The 20,443-nt window shown below is 45.9% G+C and overlaps 3 protein-coding genes across 4 annotated transcripts; 2 read left to right on the top strand and 1 right to left on the bottom strand.

Annotated features, from left to right (window-relative positions):
* Positions 1-147: 147 nt before the first annotated feature.
* Rps28 (ribosomal protein S28) lies at positions 148-2,017 on the bottom strand. Its single transcript, XM_036170675.1, has 4 exons — positions 1,893-2,017; positions 1,760-1,807; positions 305-438; positions 148-217 (listed from the first exon to the last, which is right to left on the bottom strand). The coding sequence occupies exons 1-3, from the start codon at positions 1,929-1,931 to the stop codon at positions 316-318; spliced, it is 210 nt and encodes a 69-aa protein (XP_036026568.1). The 5' UTR covers positions 1,932-2,017; the 3' UTR covers positions 148-217; positions 305-315.
* Positions 2,018-2,048: 31 nt separating this feature from the next.
* Ndufa7 (NADH:ubiquinone oxidoreductase subunit A7) lies at positions 2,049-11,593 on the top strand. Its single transcript, XM_036170676.1, has 4 exons — positions 2,049-2,153; positions 2,948-2,997; positions 6,589-6,738; positions 11,382-11,593. The coding sequence occupies exons 1-4, from the start codon at positions 2,103-2,105 to the stop codon at positions 11,470-11,472; spliced, it is 342 nt and encodes a 113-aa protein (XP_036026569.1). The 5' UTR covers positions 2,049-2,102; the 3' UTR covers positions 11,473-11,593.
* Positions 11,594-14,420: 2,827 nt separating this feature from the next.
* Cd320 (CD320 molecule) lies at positions 14,421-20,159 on the top strand. Of its 2 annotated transcripts, XM_036170969.1 has the most exons (5): positions 14,421-14,622; positions 17,478-17,603; positions 18,887-19,120; positions 19,403-19,564; positions 19,698-20,159. In XM_036170969.1, exons 1-5 carry the CDS (start codon positions 14,421-14,423, stop codon positions 19,838-19,840), a joined length of 867 nt encoding a protein of 288 aa, XP_036026862.1. In that variant the 3' UTR covers positions 19,841-20,159. The 2 variants fall into 2 exon arrangements, with proteins under 2 accessions (XP_036026862.1, XP_036026863.1); XM_036170970.1 differs by lacking the exon at positions 17,478-17,603.
* The last annotated feature ends 284 nt before the right edge of the window (positions 20,160-20,443 follow it).

The raw sequence follows: 20,443 nt of genomic DNA, 5'->3' as shown, positions 1-20,443 counted from the left end.
GGGTTTTCAGAGTGCACAAAGAGTGAAATGATCACTGGAGCTATAAGGACACTACCCTGAGAAACCTTATTAGAAGGATTCCAAGTTCTATACCAGCCTAGGCTACAAGAGGGAAAAAAAAAAACCCCAAAGCCCTAACCAGACGAGTTAAAACAATACAAATGCTTTATTTAATAGTTGCAGGTCATCATGGGCCAAGTGTTGGATATCCAGGACCCTGTGAACAGACCCAAGCATTAAATGAAAATCTTTTCTCACTCCCACCAAGTGGCAGTTCTTCCCAAGGGCTGCCATATATACCCACCAGCAGCAAGTTCAGCGCAACCTCCGAGCCTCTCTTTCTGACTCCAACAGGGTGAGCACATCACCCTCTCGAACAGGGCCTTTGACGTTTCGGATGATAGAGCGGCTGGTGTCATCCATAAATTCCACACGCACCTATGGAACCATTAGAAGAATTAGGTGCTGCTACTTACTAGTGGGGTGGAAAGGTGATAAGGATCTAGAGATACAGCTTGGGGTAGGGGCTGGTGAGATGGCTCAGCAGAAATGAGCTTTTTTGATTTTTCAGAGAATCTAGCTTCATTTCCCAGTAACACACAGCTGGCTAAGGCCTGTTAAGTCCAGCTCCAGGGGAAATATCTGATCCCTCTCTTCTAATCTCTGGACACTATCGTAAACATATAAAGTGGAAACAAATACCCCACTACCAAGAACCTGGGACAATTAAAGGGCTTACATCAGAACAACAAAAAAAAAAAAGTGTATAACTAGATTGCCGGAAGGTCTGAGATCCTGGGTAACCCAGAGCACAAAAGGTGTCTTTTTCCTTCTCCAAAGGCCTCTCGTATCTCAAAATGGCTCCAACACCTGCATCTACCTCAATTGCTATGATGACAGGTGAGCAATAGCACCCCTGATTTTTTTCCCCAAGACAGTTTCTCTGTAGTTTTGGTGCCTGTCCTGGATCTCCCTGTGTAGACCAGGCTGGCCTCGAACTCAGAGATCTGCCTGGCTCTGCCTCCTGAGTGCTGGGACTAAAGGCCTGGCGAAATTTTTTTTAAGTCAGGGTCTCATTCTGTAGCCCAGCCTTAACCTTGAATTCCCGATCCTTCTGGAATCACCCCCTCCTCCCCAATATACCTCTTCCCTACCTCCAGTGTTTAGGCTATCTTTGGGCCTCCCGCTTAAGACTAGTCCAGGCTGGCCCACAAATAGGGAATTCTCCTACCTCAGTCTTTTCAGTAACCTATGATATTTTCCCCCCAGGAGAGTAGTCAAGGCATCTCTAGCCCAGGCTGGTCTCCTAAGAAGATATAAGGCATACCCCATCATTTTTGCTTTATGTGGTGCAGAGGACCCAAAGTCCTGCATGCTAGGCAAATGTCAGCTTTCTTCAGGACTAGATCTCACTCATTCTGTAGCCTAAGCCTGCCTGAACCTCCTAGGGACCTTCCTGTCTTAGGTTCCTTCAATTACTGGCGTGGGCTACCACCTGAGATTTTAGTACGAGTGCAGTATCCATATCCAGTCTTTGGGTTCTGCGTATGCCAAGCAAGTCTACTACTGACACACAGCTCCAGCCCACTCCAACTTTTTAAAAGTAAAACGTTCAAACTGTCTCAAGGTATTCAGGTTGGCTAAGTCCTATCCTCAGTAAGCCTAGTAGTTAGGATAAGGCCACCAAATCCAGAAGTAAACTGAATATTTAGGAGGGCTCAGATTCCGGGAAGTAGTCGGGGTATCCCCTCCCGCTCACCTGCGTGCACTGTCCCTGCGAGCCGGTCCTGCCCAGCACTTTGGTTACCTGCAGGAAAGAAGGGACAGTTAGATCAGAAAGACCCAGCTTTCTTCTTTCTCCCCAGGCTTCTAAACACCCGCAGTCACCTCACCCTAGCCAGCTTAATGGGTTGCACGCGACTCGTGTCCATGATGGCGGCGATCTGGCGGAGAGGGATCACGTGAGCACGGAAGCGCTTTTATAACACGCTCGTGATCACGCTCTACTCCCGCTCTCGCGAGAGCGCTCGCGAGAGCTCTCGCGCTACCCAGCAGTCCACGGGGGCAGAGTCGTCACCCCGGTTCTTCGGAGCGGAAGAAACATGGCGTCCGCTACTCGCACTATCCAGAAGCTGCGGAACTGGGCGTCTGGGGTGAGTGTTCCGGTCCGATTGCGGTCGGGGTGGATTTAGGTTCTGTGCTCCTCCGAATCTTCTTCCGCTTCACATCTCCTTAGTTCAGTGGAGAGTCCAGAATCCCTCAATTTGTGACTCCATTAGTCCGGGACTCAAGGTCCTAAATGTTATCTGGTTCGGTTTCCGGGATTCCCTGGTCCCCATACTTCGGCCTTAGATTAGATTGCCTAACTTTAGCTTCTTCCTGCCCCTCCTCTCCCGCCTCACTTGTCTCTCACGTCCCATTCAGTCTCGGAGTTCCCGAGTCCCCGTATCGTAGCTTTGAATCTTGTGGCCGTAGTTTTCTCTTGTTTTGGGAAGTCGAGGAAGAGAATTTAGGTTTCGCAAGAAAACTAAAAGGTCAGGGAAGTTGTAGATTTTGGCAGCTCCTGGTTGGAGATGTACGAGAGGAAGAGAATTAGCCATGCCATTTATGTTTGAGTCTAAGAAAAGCATATTCAGCATAGCAGGTCAGCAAGCAAATGTTCAGGTGTGTGGATCTTAAGAGAAATTGAGAATTTCCATAATGTTAGGACAAACTTGTTTAGTATATTGACCCAGATCTAAAGAAAATAAGGGGAGAAGGAAAAGAGGGAGGCTTTTAAAGTTAGATCTTGGAAAGGCTCAAAAACTTGGTAAAGTTCTGTAAGCCACTGCCCCAGATTTCCTCTTCATTTGCAGGGCCTATATCCATATCTTGACTGGTCACACCTGTTCACTAACCCAATCCTGGGGTTCCCAACAGTCTGACGTCTTCTCTCCTCCTCCTACAGCAAGACCTGCAGGCGAAGCTGCAGCTGCGCTATCAGGAGATCGCCAAGCGGTGAGCAGGCCTTGCTTGCTGCCAACCCCACCCCACTCATCCTGTCGTTCTTCCACCAACCCTAAATCTGAGGCTGGTCATAGTGGTACAACCTTTAATCTCAGCACTCAAGAGACAGAAGCGGACTGATTACTGTGAATTCAAGGCCTACTTGATTTATGTGGTGAGTTCCAGGCCAGCCAGGGCTACATAAACTGTAGAGACTGTCTGAAAAACAAATGAAAAAACAACCCCTTGTTTTTTGCTGGGTTTAGAATGAGCTCCTCTGTGAAAACTCAGCAGAAGCCAAGGGGAGCTTCTGAAACAGCACCCAACCTGGTCTCAAATTTGTCATGTAGCCCAGTGTATGCCCTCACACTCATGATCCTGCTTCTGTTTCAAGTGCGGGGATTTCCAGGAGTGTACCACCATACCAGATTAATGTGCTGCTGGGGACAGCTTCATGAATGTTAATCACTTAAATTAAACTATGCCTTAAATTCTTACACTCATCTTTTTTTTTTTCTTAAAAATATTTTTAGATCTATTTTTACATGTGTAAGTGTTGTGCCTGCATGAATTTATGTGTATCATATGTGTGCCTGGTGCCTGTGGAGTTCAGAAGATAGCATGAGATCTGGAGCTAGAGTTAACACAGATGGTTGTGAGCTACCTTGTGGGAATCAAATCCTGGTTCTCTGCAAGAGCAACAGTGAGCCATCTCAACAGCTTTCTATCCTTATTTCTTATGTGGATGTTGTCTAGGAGGGAGAAACATTGCAAAGAAATAAATACAGCATGTACCTATTTATTTATATTTTATTGAGACAGGTCTTTATATGTTATCCTGAGCTGGTCTCTCACTCTGATCTGTCTGCCATGTGCTGGGTTGACTGGGCATGTGTTACTACACCTGTCCAGAGGCAGAGTCTTACATTGTATTCCTGATTGGGCTTGGATCACAATTACATAGCTCAGGTTGCCCTTGAACTCAATGAGATCCTCTAGGGGAAATGGTTCAGCAAGTTGCACTGAGGCTTATAGGCCAAGAACTAGCAGTCTCCTTAGGATGAGGGTGCCCTCTAGTGACTCATGTGGATCTTGGCATTAGTGGTTCTTTTTTACTTTGCTGTATACAGATGATGAAAGCAGATGATGAAAGCTTAGCATATGTGTTTTTCAGGCAAATTCTAAGTTTCACATAATTTGTTTGTCCTTTTAGAACTTTGTAATTGTCATTTATCTTTTTAAAATTACTGCGTGTGTGTGTGTGTGTGTGTGTGTGTGTGTGTGTATGTGTATGTATGTATGTATGTATGTATGTATGTTGTGTGTGTTTGTGTGTAGGTCAGAGGAAAACTTGTGGGAGTAGCTCTTCTTTCTCTGCCATTTGAGTCCTGGAGATTGAATTTAAGTAGTCAGGATTGGTGGCAAGCACTTTTGCCCAATGAGCCATGTTGCTGCCATTACTTCGTTATTGATTGATTGATTGATTGGTTTTTCGAGACAGGGTTTCTCTGTGTAGCTTTGGAGCCCTTCCTGGAACTCACTCTGTAGTCCAGGCTGGCTTCAAACTCACAGAGATCCACCTGCCTCTGCCTCTTGAGTGTTGGGATTAAAGGCGTGTGCTACCACTGCCTGGCTTGTTTTCCTTTTTTAAAAAAAAATTATTTTGTGTGTGTTTTGTGTATATGTATGGCTGTGCACCACATACATACAATATCCTGGAGGCTAGAAGGCGTTGGATCCCTTGGAATTAGAGTTTCAAATGGTTGTTAGCCACTATATGAGTATTGGGTCTTCTGCATGAACAAGTACTAACCATTGTGCCATCTTCCAGCCCCCGTTGTTTTCTTCTAAAGACAGGTTATTGCTATGTAGCTTATGCTGTCCTGGAACTTATTGCCTTTTGAGTACTGAGACTATAGTGGTGTACCCAGTGTCCAGCTATGTTTCTCATTTTATCCTATCTTTTATACTTTTTTAATTTTAAGATTTTTTGGGTGGGGTGGTGCATGCCTTTAATTCAGCACTCAGGAGGCAGAGGCAGGTAAGATCTTTGAGTTCAAGGCCACCCTGGTTTACATAGTGAGTTCCAGGACAGCTAGGACTGTTACACAGAGAAACCTTATCTTGAAAAACAAACAAAAAAAGGTCGTCCCCCCCCCCCTTTGAGTCAGGGTTGCTCTGTATATCCCTGGCTATCCTGCAACTTGCTTTGTAGACTAGTATGGTCTTGAACTTAAAGATCTGCCCTCCTCTGCCTCCTAAGTACTGGGATAAAAGGCGTGTGCCACCACTCCAGGCTAATCTTAGGAAATTTTAAGCTAGGCATAGTGGTGCATGCCTTTAATCCGAGGGCTGGGACACAGAGGCAGGTGGATCAGAATTTGAGGCCAGCAGTCTTGGTCTACATAGAATTTCAGGACAGCCAGAAACCCTATCTTAAGAAAAAAACAAACATAAAATGTAAAAAAGATTTTATTTATTTGTGTGTCTATGTGTCTGGGCATGTAAATGGAGATGTGCCTGTGTGCATGCAGAGGCCAGGAGAGGCTCTGCTTGTTATGTGTGTGCTGGCTCTGCACTCTGTTCCTTCTGATTGCATAGCAGTCACTCTTAACAGTTGAGCCATTCTCTAGTTCTTGTTTTTTTGTATTTTTGAGACAGTCTCATGTAGCCTTTGCTGACTTGGAATTCATGTTGCTTAGCATGACCTTGTTTCCACCTCTCAAGTACACTGACATTTTTTATTTAAGAAATAAAATGGCTTTCAAATTTTTGAGAACTTAAAATTGCCAGGGGCAATGTTGTTTGACAGTGTGGCCAAATAAACAAATACAGCCCCAAACTTTTTACTGCCATCCACTCTGTCCCATCAGTTCCTCTTTTGTTTGAAGCTCAGGGTTTCCTTTCATGGCTTTAGATTTCTTGCTAAATCCTGAGTTTAATCCAAGACTGGACTGAGCTTTGTTCCACATAACCCTTCCACTTCCCTCTACAAGGAATTTTTTTGGCAGCAGACCATACAGTAGCAGGAAGTACAGAGACTTGGACAGGTTCCCAGGGCAAGGTGTTCTTTGAGTAGTAAGCCTTTATTCCAGCAGGGCTCTTCAAAGGGTTCCTGAGATAATAGGGAACTCGCAAGTTCCATAACCTGGCCTTTCTGGGGTGGGAGCTGGGGGAAGCCACTTCAGTCTGGTAATCTGGGGCAGTGGCTCAGTGTTATGGACTGTAATTGTTGGATAAGGGGTGGTCACAGATTGGCACTCTGGCCTGATTTCCCGAAATAAGCTTAGCTTTGGGTTGGGGATAGGAGCATGTCTAGGTTTCTCCTTGTCTTGGGAACTTCAGGAAGGGTCCTTTGTAGTGACTTAGGGTAATTGGGCTGGAGCATACTTCCTCAGCCTGGCTTTGAAGACTTTTTAAATATAGGTAAGTGTGTACTACTTGCTTTCTGGTCCCAGACCTAGGCATATAGTGTGATAGTGTACTAAGGCATGCTTCTGGCCTACAGCCCTCTTTGTAGTTCCTGATCCTTAGTATTATAAATTAGTTGTGGCAGTGAGAGCTTCTGTAGATTTGTTTCAATGCCAACATCTTTTTCCTCAGGACCCAGCCACCTCCGAAGCTCCCTGTGGGGCCCAGTCACAAGCTGTCCAACAATTACTACTGCATGCGTGATGGCCGCCGGGAAGTTGTGCCTCCTTCAATCATCATGTCTTCACAGAAGGCCCTGGTGTCGAGCAAGACAGTTGAGAGGTGAGGACCCTCAATATTTCCTGCCCAGAATTCTGCAACATTCGGCCTTTCCTTCCCTGCAGGTGGAAAGGTGCTTTCCACAATCCCATTTTAACAGCTAGATGTGGTCGGACAGGCCTGTGATCCCTGTACTCAGGAGGCGGGGGCAAGAGGGGCAAGAGAATCAAGAGTTCAGGCCAGGACTGAGAATATAGCTCACTTAGTAAGCACAGAGACCTGAGTTTGATTCCCCAGAACTCACATTTAAAAAAGCCAGGCCTGGTAGTACATTTATAATTCTAGTGTTGGGAAGGTGAAGATAGGCTGAGGCAGGAAGCTTGCAAGTTCCAGGTGATTATAGTTAGGTGCAGTCTTAAAACAAGTTGGGGCAGGTAAGATGGCTAAGTGGGTAAGGTACTTGCTGCCAAACTTGATGACTTGAGATTGATCCCCTGGATCCATGTGCTGGAAACAGAGCCTCGGTGCCTGCAAATTGTCTTCTGACTTACACATATGTGCTATGACATGCCTTTAGCCCCAATAAATTGATCCAAAAATAATGATGATGCTAAAAGAACCCCAAAGGAACCCAAGAGAAAAAACTGTATTTGTTCCTGTCCTCAGGTGCCTTTTATTAAATGAGGATGACGGTAGTATTAAAATGAGGTTCATAGTAGGCCATAGTCTGGGATAAGTGTCTGTACTAGATCCAGCAGACCAAGACAGAACAGCCACTTATGTGAAGCTTAGTTGTTTATCCAGCCTTCTGAGAAACCAGGTGAAAGATCACAGTCAGTTCCCTGGCAAACCAGTTTTAGTTGGCATGATAAAGAAGTCCCCTCTAGTTTACCTTTTGTCAGGAAGGTAACTTTGAACTGACCAATCTTTTTGTTTGGCTTCTGTTTCCTTCAGCCCTTTTGTGTCCATAAAGCCAACCTCTTCTGCTCTGTTTATCGATTTTTGTTTTGTTTTATAGAATGAGGTGTAAGGGTTGGCGATATTGCAGCATTTAAGAGCACTTGTTGATCTTGCAGAGGACATGGGTAGGGTTCCATGGCAGCTCATAACTTTCCTAAACTCTAGTTTCAGGGGATCTGATGCCTTTTCTGGCTCTGCAGGTATCAAACATGCAAGTGGTACACACACATACACACACACACACACACACACACAAACAAGCAAATTACACACACACACACACACACACACACACACAAGCAAATTACCCACACACATAAACATACACATACACATAGAAAAAAAATAGAATGAGATGCTGAGGTCAGATGCAGTGGCACACATCTTGCATCCCAGTACTCAAAAGGCAGAGCTGGAGAATGTCTACAAGTTGGAGGCCAGCCTGGTGTACATAGTAAGGACTACATAGTAAGACCCTGTCTCAAACAAACAAGCAAGTAAGCAAGCAAACAAACCAACAGACCTAGTAAAAAAGGGCTGGAGAGATGGCTCAGTGGTTAAGATTATGTAATGCTCTTGCAGAGGAACAGAGTTCTGTTCTCAGACACCTATTTAGATGATCTTACAACCTGTAACTCCAGCTCCAAGGGATTCAGTGCCCTCTAATGGATCCCACAAGTGTTATGTACTCATGTACAGCACCCCTTTCCACACTCCTTACATGTTATTTTTTTACAAAACAGCTGAGGTGATGGCTCAGTTGGTGAAGTTCTTGCAGAACCTGGTTTTGATCCCCAGAATCTATGGGGGAAAAAGGCTGATTAAAAGATGTATATTTGTAATCTCAGCATTGTGGTGGCAGAGATAGGTAGATCCCTGGGCCTGTTGGCTACCGAGCCTAGGAGAATTTCAGACCAAACAGAGTTCCTGGCTCAAGGAAAGGGTGGATGTAATGAGCTGATGAATAGAGTTCATACCATACTTGATTCCTGATGACTCTTGCAGAACAGAATTGATGCCCAGAGAGGTCAATAGCCTAGGCCATAACAGCCAATTCACTGTGAGGTCCTAGGGTACTCTGCAGCCTTTTCTCTTTATTCAAGTTTTTTTTTTTTTTTTTTTTTTTTTAAAACTGGTTATGGTGGCACATGCCTTTAATCCCAACACTTGAGAGGCAGAGATAGGCGATCTCTTGAGTTTGAGGCCAGCCTGGTCTAGAGGGCAAATTCCAGAACAGCCAGGCCTACACAGAGAAATCCTGTCTGGAAAAACCAAAAAAATTAAGATTACTTAAAAAAAAATTACTTTTATTTTATGTATATGGATGTTTTGTCTGCAAATAGGTCTTTGCATTACATACATACCTGGCAACTGCAGAGGCCAAAAGAGAGCATCTGGTCTCCTGGAACTGGAATGGAATTATAGTCAGTTGTGAGCTGCCATGTGAGTGCTGAAAACTGAACCTGGGTCTTGTGGAAGAACAGCCCATGCTGAGCCATCTCTCCTGTCCCAAGATTTAATTTTTATTATTTTTAATTACATGTGTGTGGCTCACAACCATCTGTAACGAGATCTGGTGCCTTCTTCTGTATATATAATAAATCTTTAAAAAAAAAAGAAGGAAAAGAAAAAAGAAAGGCCAAGTAACTGCAGCCCTTAAGGTTGAAAGAGCCAGTGGACATGAAGGACATCAAGGAAACAGTGCTTTACAGACACAGCAGGACTGACATATATATGACCTCACAGAGACTGTGGCAGCATGCATAAGGCCTGCACAGGTTCAAGCCAGATGGGGTCCAGGCACTGAGAGTGGAACTGTACACGAGCCCCCATTCTTTTTTTTTTTTTTTTTTTGAATGCTGAAAGCCGTTTATTGAAGGAGGGAGGAGGTCTTAAATACAAGCCTACAGCACAGTGGGAGAACCCCGGAGAGCAGAAGTTCGCTTCAGATGTTTTTCAATCTTGCATCTAAGCTGGTAATGCCCAATATGTAGGATACACAGACAAGGAACTTTCCTTAAGCATTCAGGAGGGTGGAATCTCGTAGGGAATTAGCATAGGGAGGATATCAAGGTCAAGGTCAGCAAGCAAGGCAACAGTTACTCAAAACAGAGGCTAGGGCCCTACAGGTCCCCCCCTTTTACTAAAAAATGAGCTTCTGTCTTAGGTTGCGTTGTCTTAGGTGGTTGGTGAGCATCCCCCAGGCATTACCCGTCTCTGAATACTCATCATACAGGCTCAATCTTGTGAGAGCTGCAGAGTTAACTATTGCCAAAGATCTCTTAAGTGGCGCTGGATTTGCAATCTGTGTATTCAACAGAAAAGACCTACAGAAGTCTTAACCCACCCATAGCCAGTAGGCTAAAGGCAACTGAGCCATTCCCTTCCTTAATGAACCTTACTGCAAATTGGGGTCCTTGTAAGATGGTATCCTGAGAGCAAATGGAACTTGAGTTTGTAAATTTATAACTTTCAAAGCCAATCGAAATGTATATAACTATTGATTTAAATTTGTCATGCCCAATAGAATGAAAAATTAACTGTGGTAGCTACTTTTGCTGCCAGGGTCTCCACTGTGCTAGCTAGCTATAGTAACCAATTATGAAATGGCAATACCAGAAACAGTAGTAGCAGTGGTCGTCACTGTTATAATAGCAACAATGGCAGCAGTGATGTCAAATTCTCTTCTGGAGCATGTGGGCATCCACTGGCATGGACACAATTCCAGGAACACGAACTGCCGAGGTCCATTTTTCTTTATCCCAGCACGACTTAAGCTGGCAGCTCTGCAAAAAAGAACAACTAAGAACCATAAAGAAAAAACAGGCAGTTCACAAGGAGCAGAACTAATGGTCTCATAATGGCTACATTCAGGCTAACAAATTTTAAGGTATCTTCAAAGGGGGCTAAATGAATTTCAGAAGGCCAAAAACTGTTGCACAGAGCCACTCCTGAGAAGTAGGTACTGCTCCAGCTTGATTAGGATTGTGAGAATGAAAATGCTTAGCTGGCATGCTACTGTTAATAAATGGAGGTCAGTGATCTTCAGTGTTATCCTTAACCTCCTAGGTGTCTGGGTGACACGTTCTCAAACATACTTGAAAAAGCAGTTACCATACATTACCTTCTGGAGAATCCAACCACATGGCTACTGTTCTAGGCTTACGTTAATGCTTGCCAAAGCTGGCCATATTGGAGCCCCCATTCTTAACCCAGAACTTATTTCCAGGTGACAACTGCTTGCAAAGGAAAAATAAGTTTTCTCCTGTGGAGTCTCACTGGGTATAAGAACTACACTTAGGGCAATCTGCATGCATAGTAATAGATGGCCAACACAAAACAAACAGTGGTACTTTTGGAGATTTTGTCTCATAATGCTTTGTTTGGGTATTTTGTAACCTTACAGGTCTTTTGTTTATGTATTATGGTTTCCGATTTTGTGTTTTATGTATGCTATTGTGTGTGTATCTGTGTGTACATGTGTTTTTCTTTTTTTGTTTGTTTTGGTTTGGTTTTATTGTTTTTCTTTATTTGCCAGCTTGTTTTATAAAGAGAGGGAAGGCATGAAATTGGATTGGTTGGGGAGGTGGAGAGATTCTGGGAGGAGATGAGAGAGGAAACTGATCAGAATATATTGTATTAAAAAATTATTTTCAATAAAAATTAAAACAACAAATGTACAGAAAGATCCTTCTCCAGTGTTGTTTGCAGACCCGCTCTAAGTGGAGTTTGTCTTTTTCTTGCAGCTCAGCTGTGGCAGTCACAGAGAAGAAGGCAGTGACGCCTGCTCCTCCAATAAAGAGATGGGAGCTGTCCAAGGACCAGCCATACCTGTGACACTGCCCCAGGCTACTTTGCCGGGTCCCCAGGGCCACCTGACTACTTTTCCTCCTTGGATTTCCTCTGGGAAGAACATGACCTGATTTATAACAAATACATAGAGCTCACATTACTTTTATTCTGTCTTGTCTTAGTATTTATTGATTTGATTTGATCTATTATTGTCTGTGTAGGGTATGTGAATACATGCTGCAGCATGTATGGAGGTGAGAGGGCAATTTTGGGAATTGGTTTTCTCCTTCCACCTTGCTAAGGCAAGTTCTTTTGATTTTGCCATGCTGTGTACTTCAGGCTAGCTGGCCAAGAGTTTCTGGGTGATGCTGCTGTCTGTTCCTCCAATCCTGCTATAGTAGTGATAAGGTTACAGAATTGAGCCACTGCATTTTGAGTTCTGAGGATGGAACGCCAGTGTGAGCCTTTTAAGCTGATACTTATACTTGTGAGCCATCTTTCCAGCCCACCTTTTTTCTTTTTTTAGATGATGTCTTGGTGGGTATTGTTGGTCTATGCCTATAGTCTTTGCACTTACTAAGCTAGTGGGTGAATATCATTGCTGTCCTGTGGATCAGCTGTAACCTTTAAGTAGGTCTGTGGATCCTGAAGTAGAACCATGGAAAACATGTGAATAAAACACTGAATTGAGTGTGGTGGTACATGACTCTAACCCCAGTACTTAGGAGACTGAGGCAGGAGGATTGCCTGTTTGAGGCCAGCTTGGGTTATAGATTGAGAACTTATTTCAGACTAACAAACAGAACACTGCCACCACAAGAAAGGGTGCTGAGTGTTGGTACTGGAGCCCTTTGGAAGCTGAGAGCAAGGGGAGAAAGGTCACAATCCTGACCAGGTGTCAGTGCCCCAGAATGAGTTACAGATGCTACAGCTGCTGGCTTCATTGAGGATGTTGGACTTAGTTTGGGGAGAAGGACAAGCTAGATTCAGAAAGAAGGTCAAAAGGGAAAGGAACAGTGGTCACTGTCAGACGCCACTGGGAAGGCAACCAGAGGCCTCCTAGAAGCCCCAGGCAATATGTGGCATTGAAAATTTCTGTGTAATTTTAATGACTGACAAAATTTCGTGTAGAGTTGTGAGGGAAAGAGGTCTGGTTTCTTTCTGGGGCTAGAAACTGTCTTGAATGATTTATACTCATTCCTGAACCAGGGGCAGTTTATACTGTGCGTGTGTGTGTGTGTGTGTGTGTGTGTGTGTGTGTGTGTGTGTGTGTGTGTGTTTTTTCTATTTTTTTCAGGACAGTTTCTCTGTGTAGCTCTGGAACTCACTCTATAGACTGAACTGGTCTCGGTCGGTCTGTCTGTCTGTCTCTCTCTCTGAAACATGGTTTCTCTTTGTAGTTTTGGTACCTGACCTGGGCCTCACTCTATAGACCAGGCTGGCCTCGAACTCACAGAGGTCCACCTGGTTCTGCCTCCCAAGTGCTGGGATTAAAGGTGTACGTCACAACTGCCCGGTGTTGCATCATCTCTTTTATCTGTGATTTTGCTGGTCCTTGAGTAGTTCTGGGAGGTCATCTTGGAGTGACTAAGCACTCTCTTAGGCTCATTGAGAACTGGCTGTGAACTCTAGGCAATTCGCAAGTACATTGCATTGCTCTGTGCAAATCCAGGGTCTGCCCAATACCCTAGATACCTCCTCCACCAAGATCCTGATCCTCCTCTCCCTTTCCTGGGCTGTCCTATTTATCTTTTTTTCATCTCTGCATCTGAACACCATTGCATTTTGTTTCCCTTTCTGGAAATTGGTGAGACAGTACACACCAAAAGCAGTTATAACCTCCAACATTTTATAGTGGTGAGATACCATCCATCTGCAAGTAGAACCTTTGTATGAAAGTCTGGACTTGAAGGCTACATTTCGTAAACTTGCCCACTGAAGGACAGTGACTTGTCCCCAGCCCTACTGAGAGGTAGTGCCATAGAATCTGAAGGTAGAACTTTGGGAAACAATGTGAAGAAGAAAACATTAAACTGGTTGGTACATGACTGTATCCTTAATACTTAGGCCATAGCAAGAGGATCAGTTTCCGGCCAGCTTGCTTTATGCATTGAGAAACTATCTAGGACCAACAGAACACTACCACCACAAATCACTAGTCATACTAGATAGCAGTTAAAGTATACAAGTGGGATAGAAAACCCAAAGGCCTCCAATCCTGTATCTATCCCCACTGCCCAAGGAGGAGGATGTCAGAATAAAGTGTCTCTTAAATCTGTGAGAACTAGAGGTAATGAGATTGGTATGGAATCCAAGTGGATGGGACAGCTCAGGTTGGAAGCCAGTAACTACCTTCATTCATTTGTTTATTCCATCATTCCTTCACGGCATGTGCCAGACATCAAGGACACACCAGTCAGCAACCCAACAACCTGACCCACCTGCAGCTGGCATTCTAGTGGGTAATTAGACAATAAGGTAAAATAAATAAATCGTAAAATGTGTAGGTGGCACCAGAGCTGCTTGTTGAGGGACCTGCTGGGGAGTGTTCACAGGGTGTGGCTGCCATATTCATTGGGATCACTGGGCAGTTATGTTTGCAATAGTTTGCATGTGAAGTTTAGGTCAAAATTGGTAAGTTCATTTATAGACCTGCAAGTTTATTATTTCAAGTTGATGAGATTATTTTCTTAGTCCTGGAAATTAAACCTAGAGCCTTCCTGATTACTTAGGCAAGCGCTCTACCTCAATTATTCCCTTGGTTCCTGACCTGTTTTGGGTGACTTTTAAATTGCTTAAGTTGGCCTTGATCTTGTGATCCTCTTCCTTAAGAGGAAGAGTAGCTTCCTGTATAATTGTTGGGAGTACAGGCCCAGGTTACCAAACCAATCAGACTGCTGTTGGGAAAAAGCCGGAAAAAGACGTAAGTTCTTGGTTCCCTTGTATTCTGGTACTTACGGTTCAGGCTCACAGGTGCCCCTCCCACTGCCTTTATGTGCGCGTGCGCGAGAGTCAGGCCGGCTCTCAGATTGTATCCAGGGCTGGAACGCAGTACGGCTAGCGGTTGGATGGCGCGGGGTGGAGCGGGGCGGGCAGTGGCCCTGGGCCTGGCGCTGCGGCTGCTGCTTTTGCTTGGACTAGGCCTAGAAGTTGCTCCCGCACCGGCACTGGCCCCGACCCAAGTCCCGGTCTCTGGTGAGTGACTCCGCCCCCCACCCCGTCCCTCTCCGCTTTCATCCTGCCCCTGTGCCTCACTATTGGCTGTGTCGCCCATCTTTCTTAGACACTCCTCCAGCACGCAGGGTTGGATTTAGCTTGAGTAGAGCCACCCCTGATGTCTGCTGCAGGGACCTCCACGTGGGTGTCTGCTGTCTTCTGCTGCCCCGTGCCCAGCTGCCTCCTTCTCCCCGTTCTGTCCCCATGTCACCTCCAAGTTGTCCTTCAGCCCAGCGTGGGCTGGAAGACTTACGTTTCTGATTTTGTTTGACCTCTTACCACGCAGGGCTGGTCACCTGGCACCTTCCTGCAGCAAGTATGCCTTCGTGAAACCCTCGGCCCTGAGCCTGAAGTTCTGTGGCTGTTCTTTGAGAATCCAGAGTTTCTCTTGAATTCAAGGAATTCTCCTTGAATTCCTGCCTCACACAATGGAAGAAAGAGCCCTGAAATGTATTTCACAAATGGAGTATATTTCACTTGGTAAACCCCAGGCAGCTGCCCTGGGCAGGAACAGGATGTTCATTCTATATAGGAAGGTCCACTCTATAGGAAAATAGGCCTTACTGCTTTGAGGTTTTTTTTTTTTTAATTTCCGGTTTTTATTATGTTATTTTGAGTTTTTTTGAGACAGGGTCTCACATTGTAGCCCCGGCTGACCTGGGACTTGCCATGTAGACCAGGCTGGACTTTAACTCCTAGAGATCAGCCTGGCTTTGCCTCCAGAATGCTGGGATAAAGTCAGGCACTGGCTCTTGTTTTTGAGACAGGGTCTCACTGTGTAACATAGGCTGGGCTGTAGCTTGTGCCTCTTGCCTTAGTCTCCCCAGCACAAGGGTTATAGGTATGGGCCACTTCATCTGATAGGAGTTTTATGGGTCTGTAGAGTACCACCCCTCCCACTTTTGGCTAGTCTGAAGCTACAAGTAGTTCTGTTGTCCCAGCTTCCGAGGAGCAGGGGTTACAGATGAACATCATTATGCTTGGCTCTATTATTCCTCTTTTGCAGATGAGGAAACAGGCTAGGAGGAGAAATCATGAATCATCCTGACTCCTGTCTGATAATTGTCAATGAGGCAGGGTCTGCCCTGCTCTGGGCCCACTCAAAGAAAATCCAGAAAGTCAGGGAGAGGTCAGGATTGTGAGTTGTTAGGTATGGAGAGGAGGCTATGCCTGAGGCAGGAAAGGAAGGTGGCCAAGGTTTATTCTTCAGTTCTCCAACTCCACAGGATGTGTGGTATACAAGTATAATTGCATTTGACTCCACAGAGAGGGAGGGAGGGGTCTTGGAAGCTCTGGCCCTGTGTGTGAGGTGGGAAGCTCTAAAGCTCCCCCCTCTCCTTCCTGCTGGTTCAAGTACCAGGTCCTTTCACTGCCTGCCCCTCTAGATCAGCAAACAGCCCTAGCCTCCCTGTTCAGAGTTCAGGAAAGGCTTATATTTCATTTGGACTCAATGTGGACCCTTATATGACCTCTTGTCCACACACTGTCAGTCATTGACCTGGACAGGATCAGAGGCCATGTCAATAGGAAGATGGATGTGAGTAGTTAGGGGCTGTTATTTGTGGGAAGCAGAGTTTCCTGGAGTGCATGAGACACTGCCCAAGGTGTAAGTTGAGATCTGAAGGCTGCAGAAGAATCTCAGATGTAGAGTGGAAGGATCAGGTGGTGAGTAGCTGGGGTATAGCTCAGTGGTAGAATGTTTGCCTAGCATGCAAAAGGGTCTAGATATTCTCCCACCCTCCCCAGAATACAGAGTGGTAGAAAGGGAGGGAAGGGCCTTTAGGCTGAGGGAGGCACATGCAAAGGCCTTGTGGGGAAAATAAGCCAGGTCTCTTAGATGAACTGAGGAGGCAAGGGTAGAGGGAGAGGGAGTATGTTGAAGAAGGAAGGGATTTAGATTTGGTTGTGGGAAGGCCTGGGTGCCAGGGGATAGTGGGTGATAAAATTGGGTACTTGAGAGGACTCTGATGCTCTGTCCTGGTGGAGATGAGGTACTAGGGGTCCAGTTAAGAAGTGACACATTTAGGTCATATAGAGTATTTTAACACTTGAAGAACTTAGGAGATGAGGCAACAGGGCTTGATGACTAGGCGTGTTGCCGTGTTTTAAAGGCAGGGTTTTCCTGTGTAGCCCTTACTGGCCTGGAACTTAGGATCCTTTTTTTTTTTTTTTTTTTTTTTTCCCTGAGACAGGGTTTCTCTGGCTTTGGAGCCTGTCCTGCTCTGTAGACCAGGCTGGTCTCAAACTCACAGAGATCCACCTGCCTCTGCCTCCCGAGTGCTGGGATTACAGGTGTGTGCCACCACTGCCCGGCAATCCTCTTGAGTGCTGAGATTATAGGCATATACTACCATGCCTAGCTTTTGAGCAGGTGTTGTACCCAGGGTCTCAGTCTCCCTTTTGCTAAACAGGTGGATTAGAACAAGTCCCACTGACCTTGATCCTGAGCCTCTTGTAGAGCATGTTGGGGGAACAGCTCCTCCCCCAGCCTGTTTAACCATGAACTTGGAGGTCTCCTGTGTAAACTGTCCATTTGGAGCCTAGTAGAGTCTCAAGGGTCAGTGAGACCTGGATTTGAGTCCCAATTTGTCACCAGCTCTGTGTGGTCATAGAGTTTTGATAGATTGTAGCAGTGTCTACCTAGCAGCATGCATGAACTTCCGAGGCCCAAACAACACATACACAGTACTCTGTGGAGGATAACTGCCAATGTAGTTTCTGCACCCTGGGACGTGGCTTGTCTCCAACAGATTGCAGCTCATAACCATTGTCTTGGAGTATGTTATAGATTTGGACACCCCCTCCACCAGGCCTCATTTATCTTTGTCTCTCAGGCCCCCGTGCCGGCTCGTGCCCGACAGACAACTTCCAGTGTATTACCAGTGGCTACTGTGTACCCCTCTCCTGGCACTGTGATGGGGACCCAGACTGCTCTGATGGCAGTGATGAGGAGGAGTGTAGTAAGTGGCCATCCCTGGAGAGGGGTTTCAGAGTGCAAGTTTGGACTGGTGCCAGTTATGGGGGTGGGATTATGAAAAGGCTGTGGTTACAGTGCTGGATGAGTGGCAATGGCAAAGTAGGACAAGGTGGAGTCTATGGGACTAGACTATTGGGCTTGCCTTTAATCCCAGCACTCTGGAGGTAGAAGCAGGTAGGTATCTTGAAGTTTGAGGCCAATTGTTGTACAGAGTTCCAGGCCAGCCAGAGCTACATAGTGAGACCTTGTCTGAAATAAAAATAAAATCAAAAACAAAAACCAAAAGAGTTGGAATCTAAGGCAGGCAGATAGGGAGGTTGAGCAAATTAGTGAGGGAACTGTAGGAAGACTAGATATCGAAAGGTGAAATTGACAAGAGCAGCAGGTAGAAATTTAACATAAGGCAAGCCTTTATACACAGTCAGCTGTTTTTAATTTTATTTAGTGTGTATCTGTTTGGGTACATGTGTGTGCAGGTATATTTGCCAGCATGTTGTGTGTGCATGGAGGCCAGAGGTTGACACTGGGTGTCTTCCTCTGTTGCTCTCTACTTTACTTTTTGAGATCATCTTTCACTAAAATTGGGGTTTCCAGTTTCAGCTAAACTGGCTGGCCCAAGATCTGTCAGGATCCCACCTGTCTCTCTGCACTCTTAGCAGTGTGATTAGGTAGGTGAGTTGCTGTACCTGGCATTTATATGGGTACTGGGGATCAAACTCAGTCCATCCACATGCTTGTTCAGCAAGTATTTATCCATTGAGTTATCTACTCAGCCCTGGGGAAACTTTTTTCAAATTTTATTTTATATATCCCTGGCTCAAACCCTTTTTTTTTTTTTTTTTTTTTTTTTGTGGAGCTGAGGACTGAACCCAGGGCCTTGTGCTTGCTAGGCAAGCGCTCTACCACTGAGCTAAATCCCCAACCCTTTGCTTCAAAGTCACAGAGATCGATCTACCTGCTCTGCCTCCCAATTGCTGGGATTAAAATAGTGAGACACCACTCCCAGCTCAGCTGCTTCTAGAAGCTAAGATTTAGAGGGAATTGGGCAGCTGATGAAGTATTGGGCTTTTTTTTTTTTTTCCTTTTCCTTTTTTTGTGACAGGTTTCCCTGGTTCTCCTAGAACTCACTATGTAGACTAGACTCAAACTCAGAGATCCACCCTCCTCTGCTTCCTGAGTTCTGGGATTAAAGGTGTGTGCCACCATGCCTATAATACTGGGCTTTCTTGCATGGATGTTTGGAACCTGATTGACTGTATGTTTCAGGGATTGAGCCATGTGCTCAGAAAGGGCAATGCCAACCGCTGGCTACCCTTCCTTGCTCCTGTGACAATATCAGTGGTTGTCCTGCTGGCTCTGACAAGAACCTTCTCAACTGCAGCCGCCAGCCCTGTCAGGAGGGTGAGCTGCGTTGCATGTTGGACGATGTCTGTATCCCACATACATGGCGCTGTGATGGTCACCCAGACTGTCCCGACTCCAGTGATGAGCTCAGCTGTGGTACGTGCCCTGGGATCTTGGTATACCTGTGTGGGTGGGGAGGGCTGGCAGTTACTTAAGGACATTTGTTATCTTCCCATGTGTGACTAGATTGAGGATGTGAACACATGCATCCTCCCAGAACTTCATCCCTGTGGTAGAGGATAAGATATCATTAGGAGTAGTGATTTCCCATCAGTTCCACTCAATCTTAGATCAGGATGAGTTCTAAGAGTTGGCACCTCGAGCCTTTATGCACCCCACGCTAATCCTCTCAACTACTGATGCCTGGGCTTATTGCAGACACCAACATAGAAACTGACAAGATCTTCCAGGAGGAGAATGCCACAACTACAAGGACTCCTATGACCCTGGAGAATGAGACCTCTCTAAGGAATGCAACAGTTGCCTCTGCTGGGAACCCTTCCCGAAACACAAATGCCTATGGGGTTATTGCAGCTGCTGGTAAGATAGGCCTTCCCTTGTGAGGAGCTTGGGATGATTGGAGAGGACACATAGTAGACTGCCTACATATTAGTGTTGATAGCTTGCTACCCTCCTTGCCCTACTCCTCTGACCATCTGTCTGTCCCCCACAGGGGTGTTGAGTGCCATCCTGGTTTGTGTCACCATCCTCATATTGTTACGACTCCGAGGTCAGGGTTACCTGTCCCCACCAGGGCTGTTGGTGGCTGTGAAGGAGTCTCTGCTGCTGTCAGAAAGGAAAACCTCACTGATCTAAGGATACGTGGTCACCACCTGGCCCTGAGTGCAGTCAGACCGGGGCAAAGCCACAGTGTGACATGCAGGCAGCTGCTGGCTTCTTGAGACCTGGGCTCTTGGCCACAGAGAACATTGATTTTTAAGCTTCTACAGATGTGGTCCTAGAGACTGGGGATCCTCAGATATTCCCCTTATATGTGGGGAGCTTGGATGGAGAACTGCTATAGCCAGGACTGAGGGGCTGGCCCCAGGTTGCTCCCAAGAAATGGGGCCACCCTGGCTTAGACACTCCTGCTGCTCATATTGATGGGTGGTGATTAAAGTTTCTTTACCTCCTCTGCCTGCCTCTAGTCTCTGTTTCCCTTGGCCTGGGCAGCCTGGGGTCTCTTTTGGATCCCCTTTCACCCGCTAAGGGAGCCTTCAGCCAAGAGAACATGGGACTGTGTTCTGGACATGTCCTCTGCTACTTGGCCTTCTGCAGTAAGTCAGATTGGGTGTTGAGTCCATCTGTGTTAACAGTGGGCTTAACAGAAGAGGAGGAGAGCTGAGGTGGCAGCTCCTCATTGGAGAGTCCTCTGTCATGGCTTCTTCTTCTGTGACATGGAAGCTGAGCAATCCTGAT

The sequence above is a fragment of the Onychomys torridus genome, chromosome 21 (genome assembly GCF_903995425.1).
Source record: "Onychomys torridus chromosome 21, mOncTor1.1, whole genome shotgun sequence".
NCBI lineage: Eukaryota > Metazoa > Chordata > Mammalia > Rodentia > Cricetidae > Onychomys > Onychomys torridus.
Note: the sequence above shows the minus strand (reverse complement) of the source record. Positions and strands in the feature narration are given on the sequence as shown.

Bases quoted from the DNA above. Each gene is read 5' to 3' on its own strand.
- Rps28 (XM_036170675.1), bottom strand. From the start codon at position 1,931: ATGGACACGAGTCGCGTGCAACCCATTAAGCTGGCTAGG. The intron at 1,808-1,892 runs GTGAGGTGACTG...TCTTTCCTGCAG, and splicing joins AACCCATTAAGCTGGCTAGG to GTAACCAAAGTGCTGGGCAG. The intron at 439-1,759 runs GTGAGCGGGAGG...ATGGTTCCATAG, and splicing joins CGCAGGGACAGTGCACGCAG to GTGCGTGTGGAATTTATGGA.
- Ndufa7 (XM_036170676.1), top strand. From the start codon at position 2,103: ATGGCGTCCGCTACTCGCACTATCCAGAAGCTGCGGAACTGGGCGTCT. The intron at 2,154-2,947 runs GTGAGTGTTCCG...CTCCTCCTACAG, and splicing joins TGCGGAACTGGGCGTCTGGG to CAAGACCTGCAGGCGAAGCT. The intron at 6,739-11,381 runs GTGAGGACCCTC...TTTTTCTTGCAG, and splicing joins TCGAGCAAGACAGTTGAGAG to CTCAGCTGTGGCAGTCACAG.
- Cd320 (XM_036170969.1), top strand. From the start codon at position 14,421: ATGTGCGCGTGCGCGAGAGTCAGGCCGGCTCTCAGATTGTATCCAGGG. The intron at 17,604-18,886 runs GTAAGTGGCCAT...TGTATGTTTCAG, and splicing joins CAGTGATGAGGAGGAGTGTA to GGATTGAGCCATGTGCTCAG. The intron at 19,565-19,697 runs GTAAGATAGGCC...TGTCCCCCACAG, and splicing joins TGGGGTTATTGCAGCTGCTG to GGGTGTTGAGTGCCATCCTG.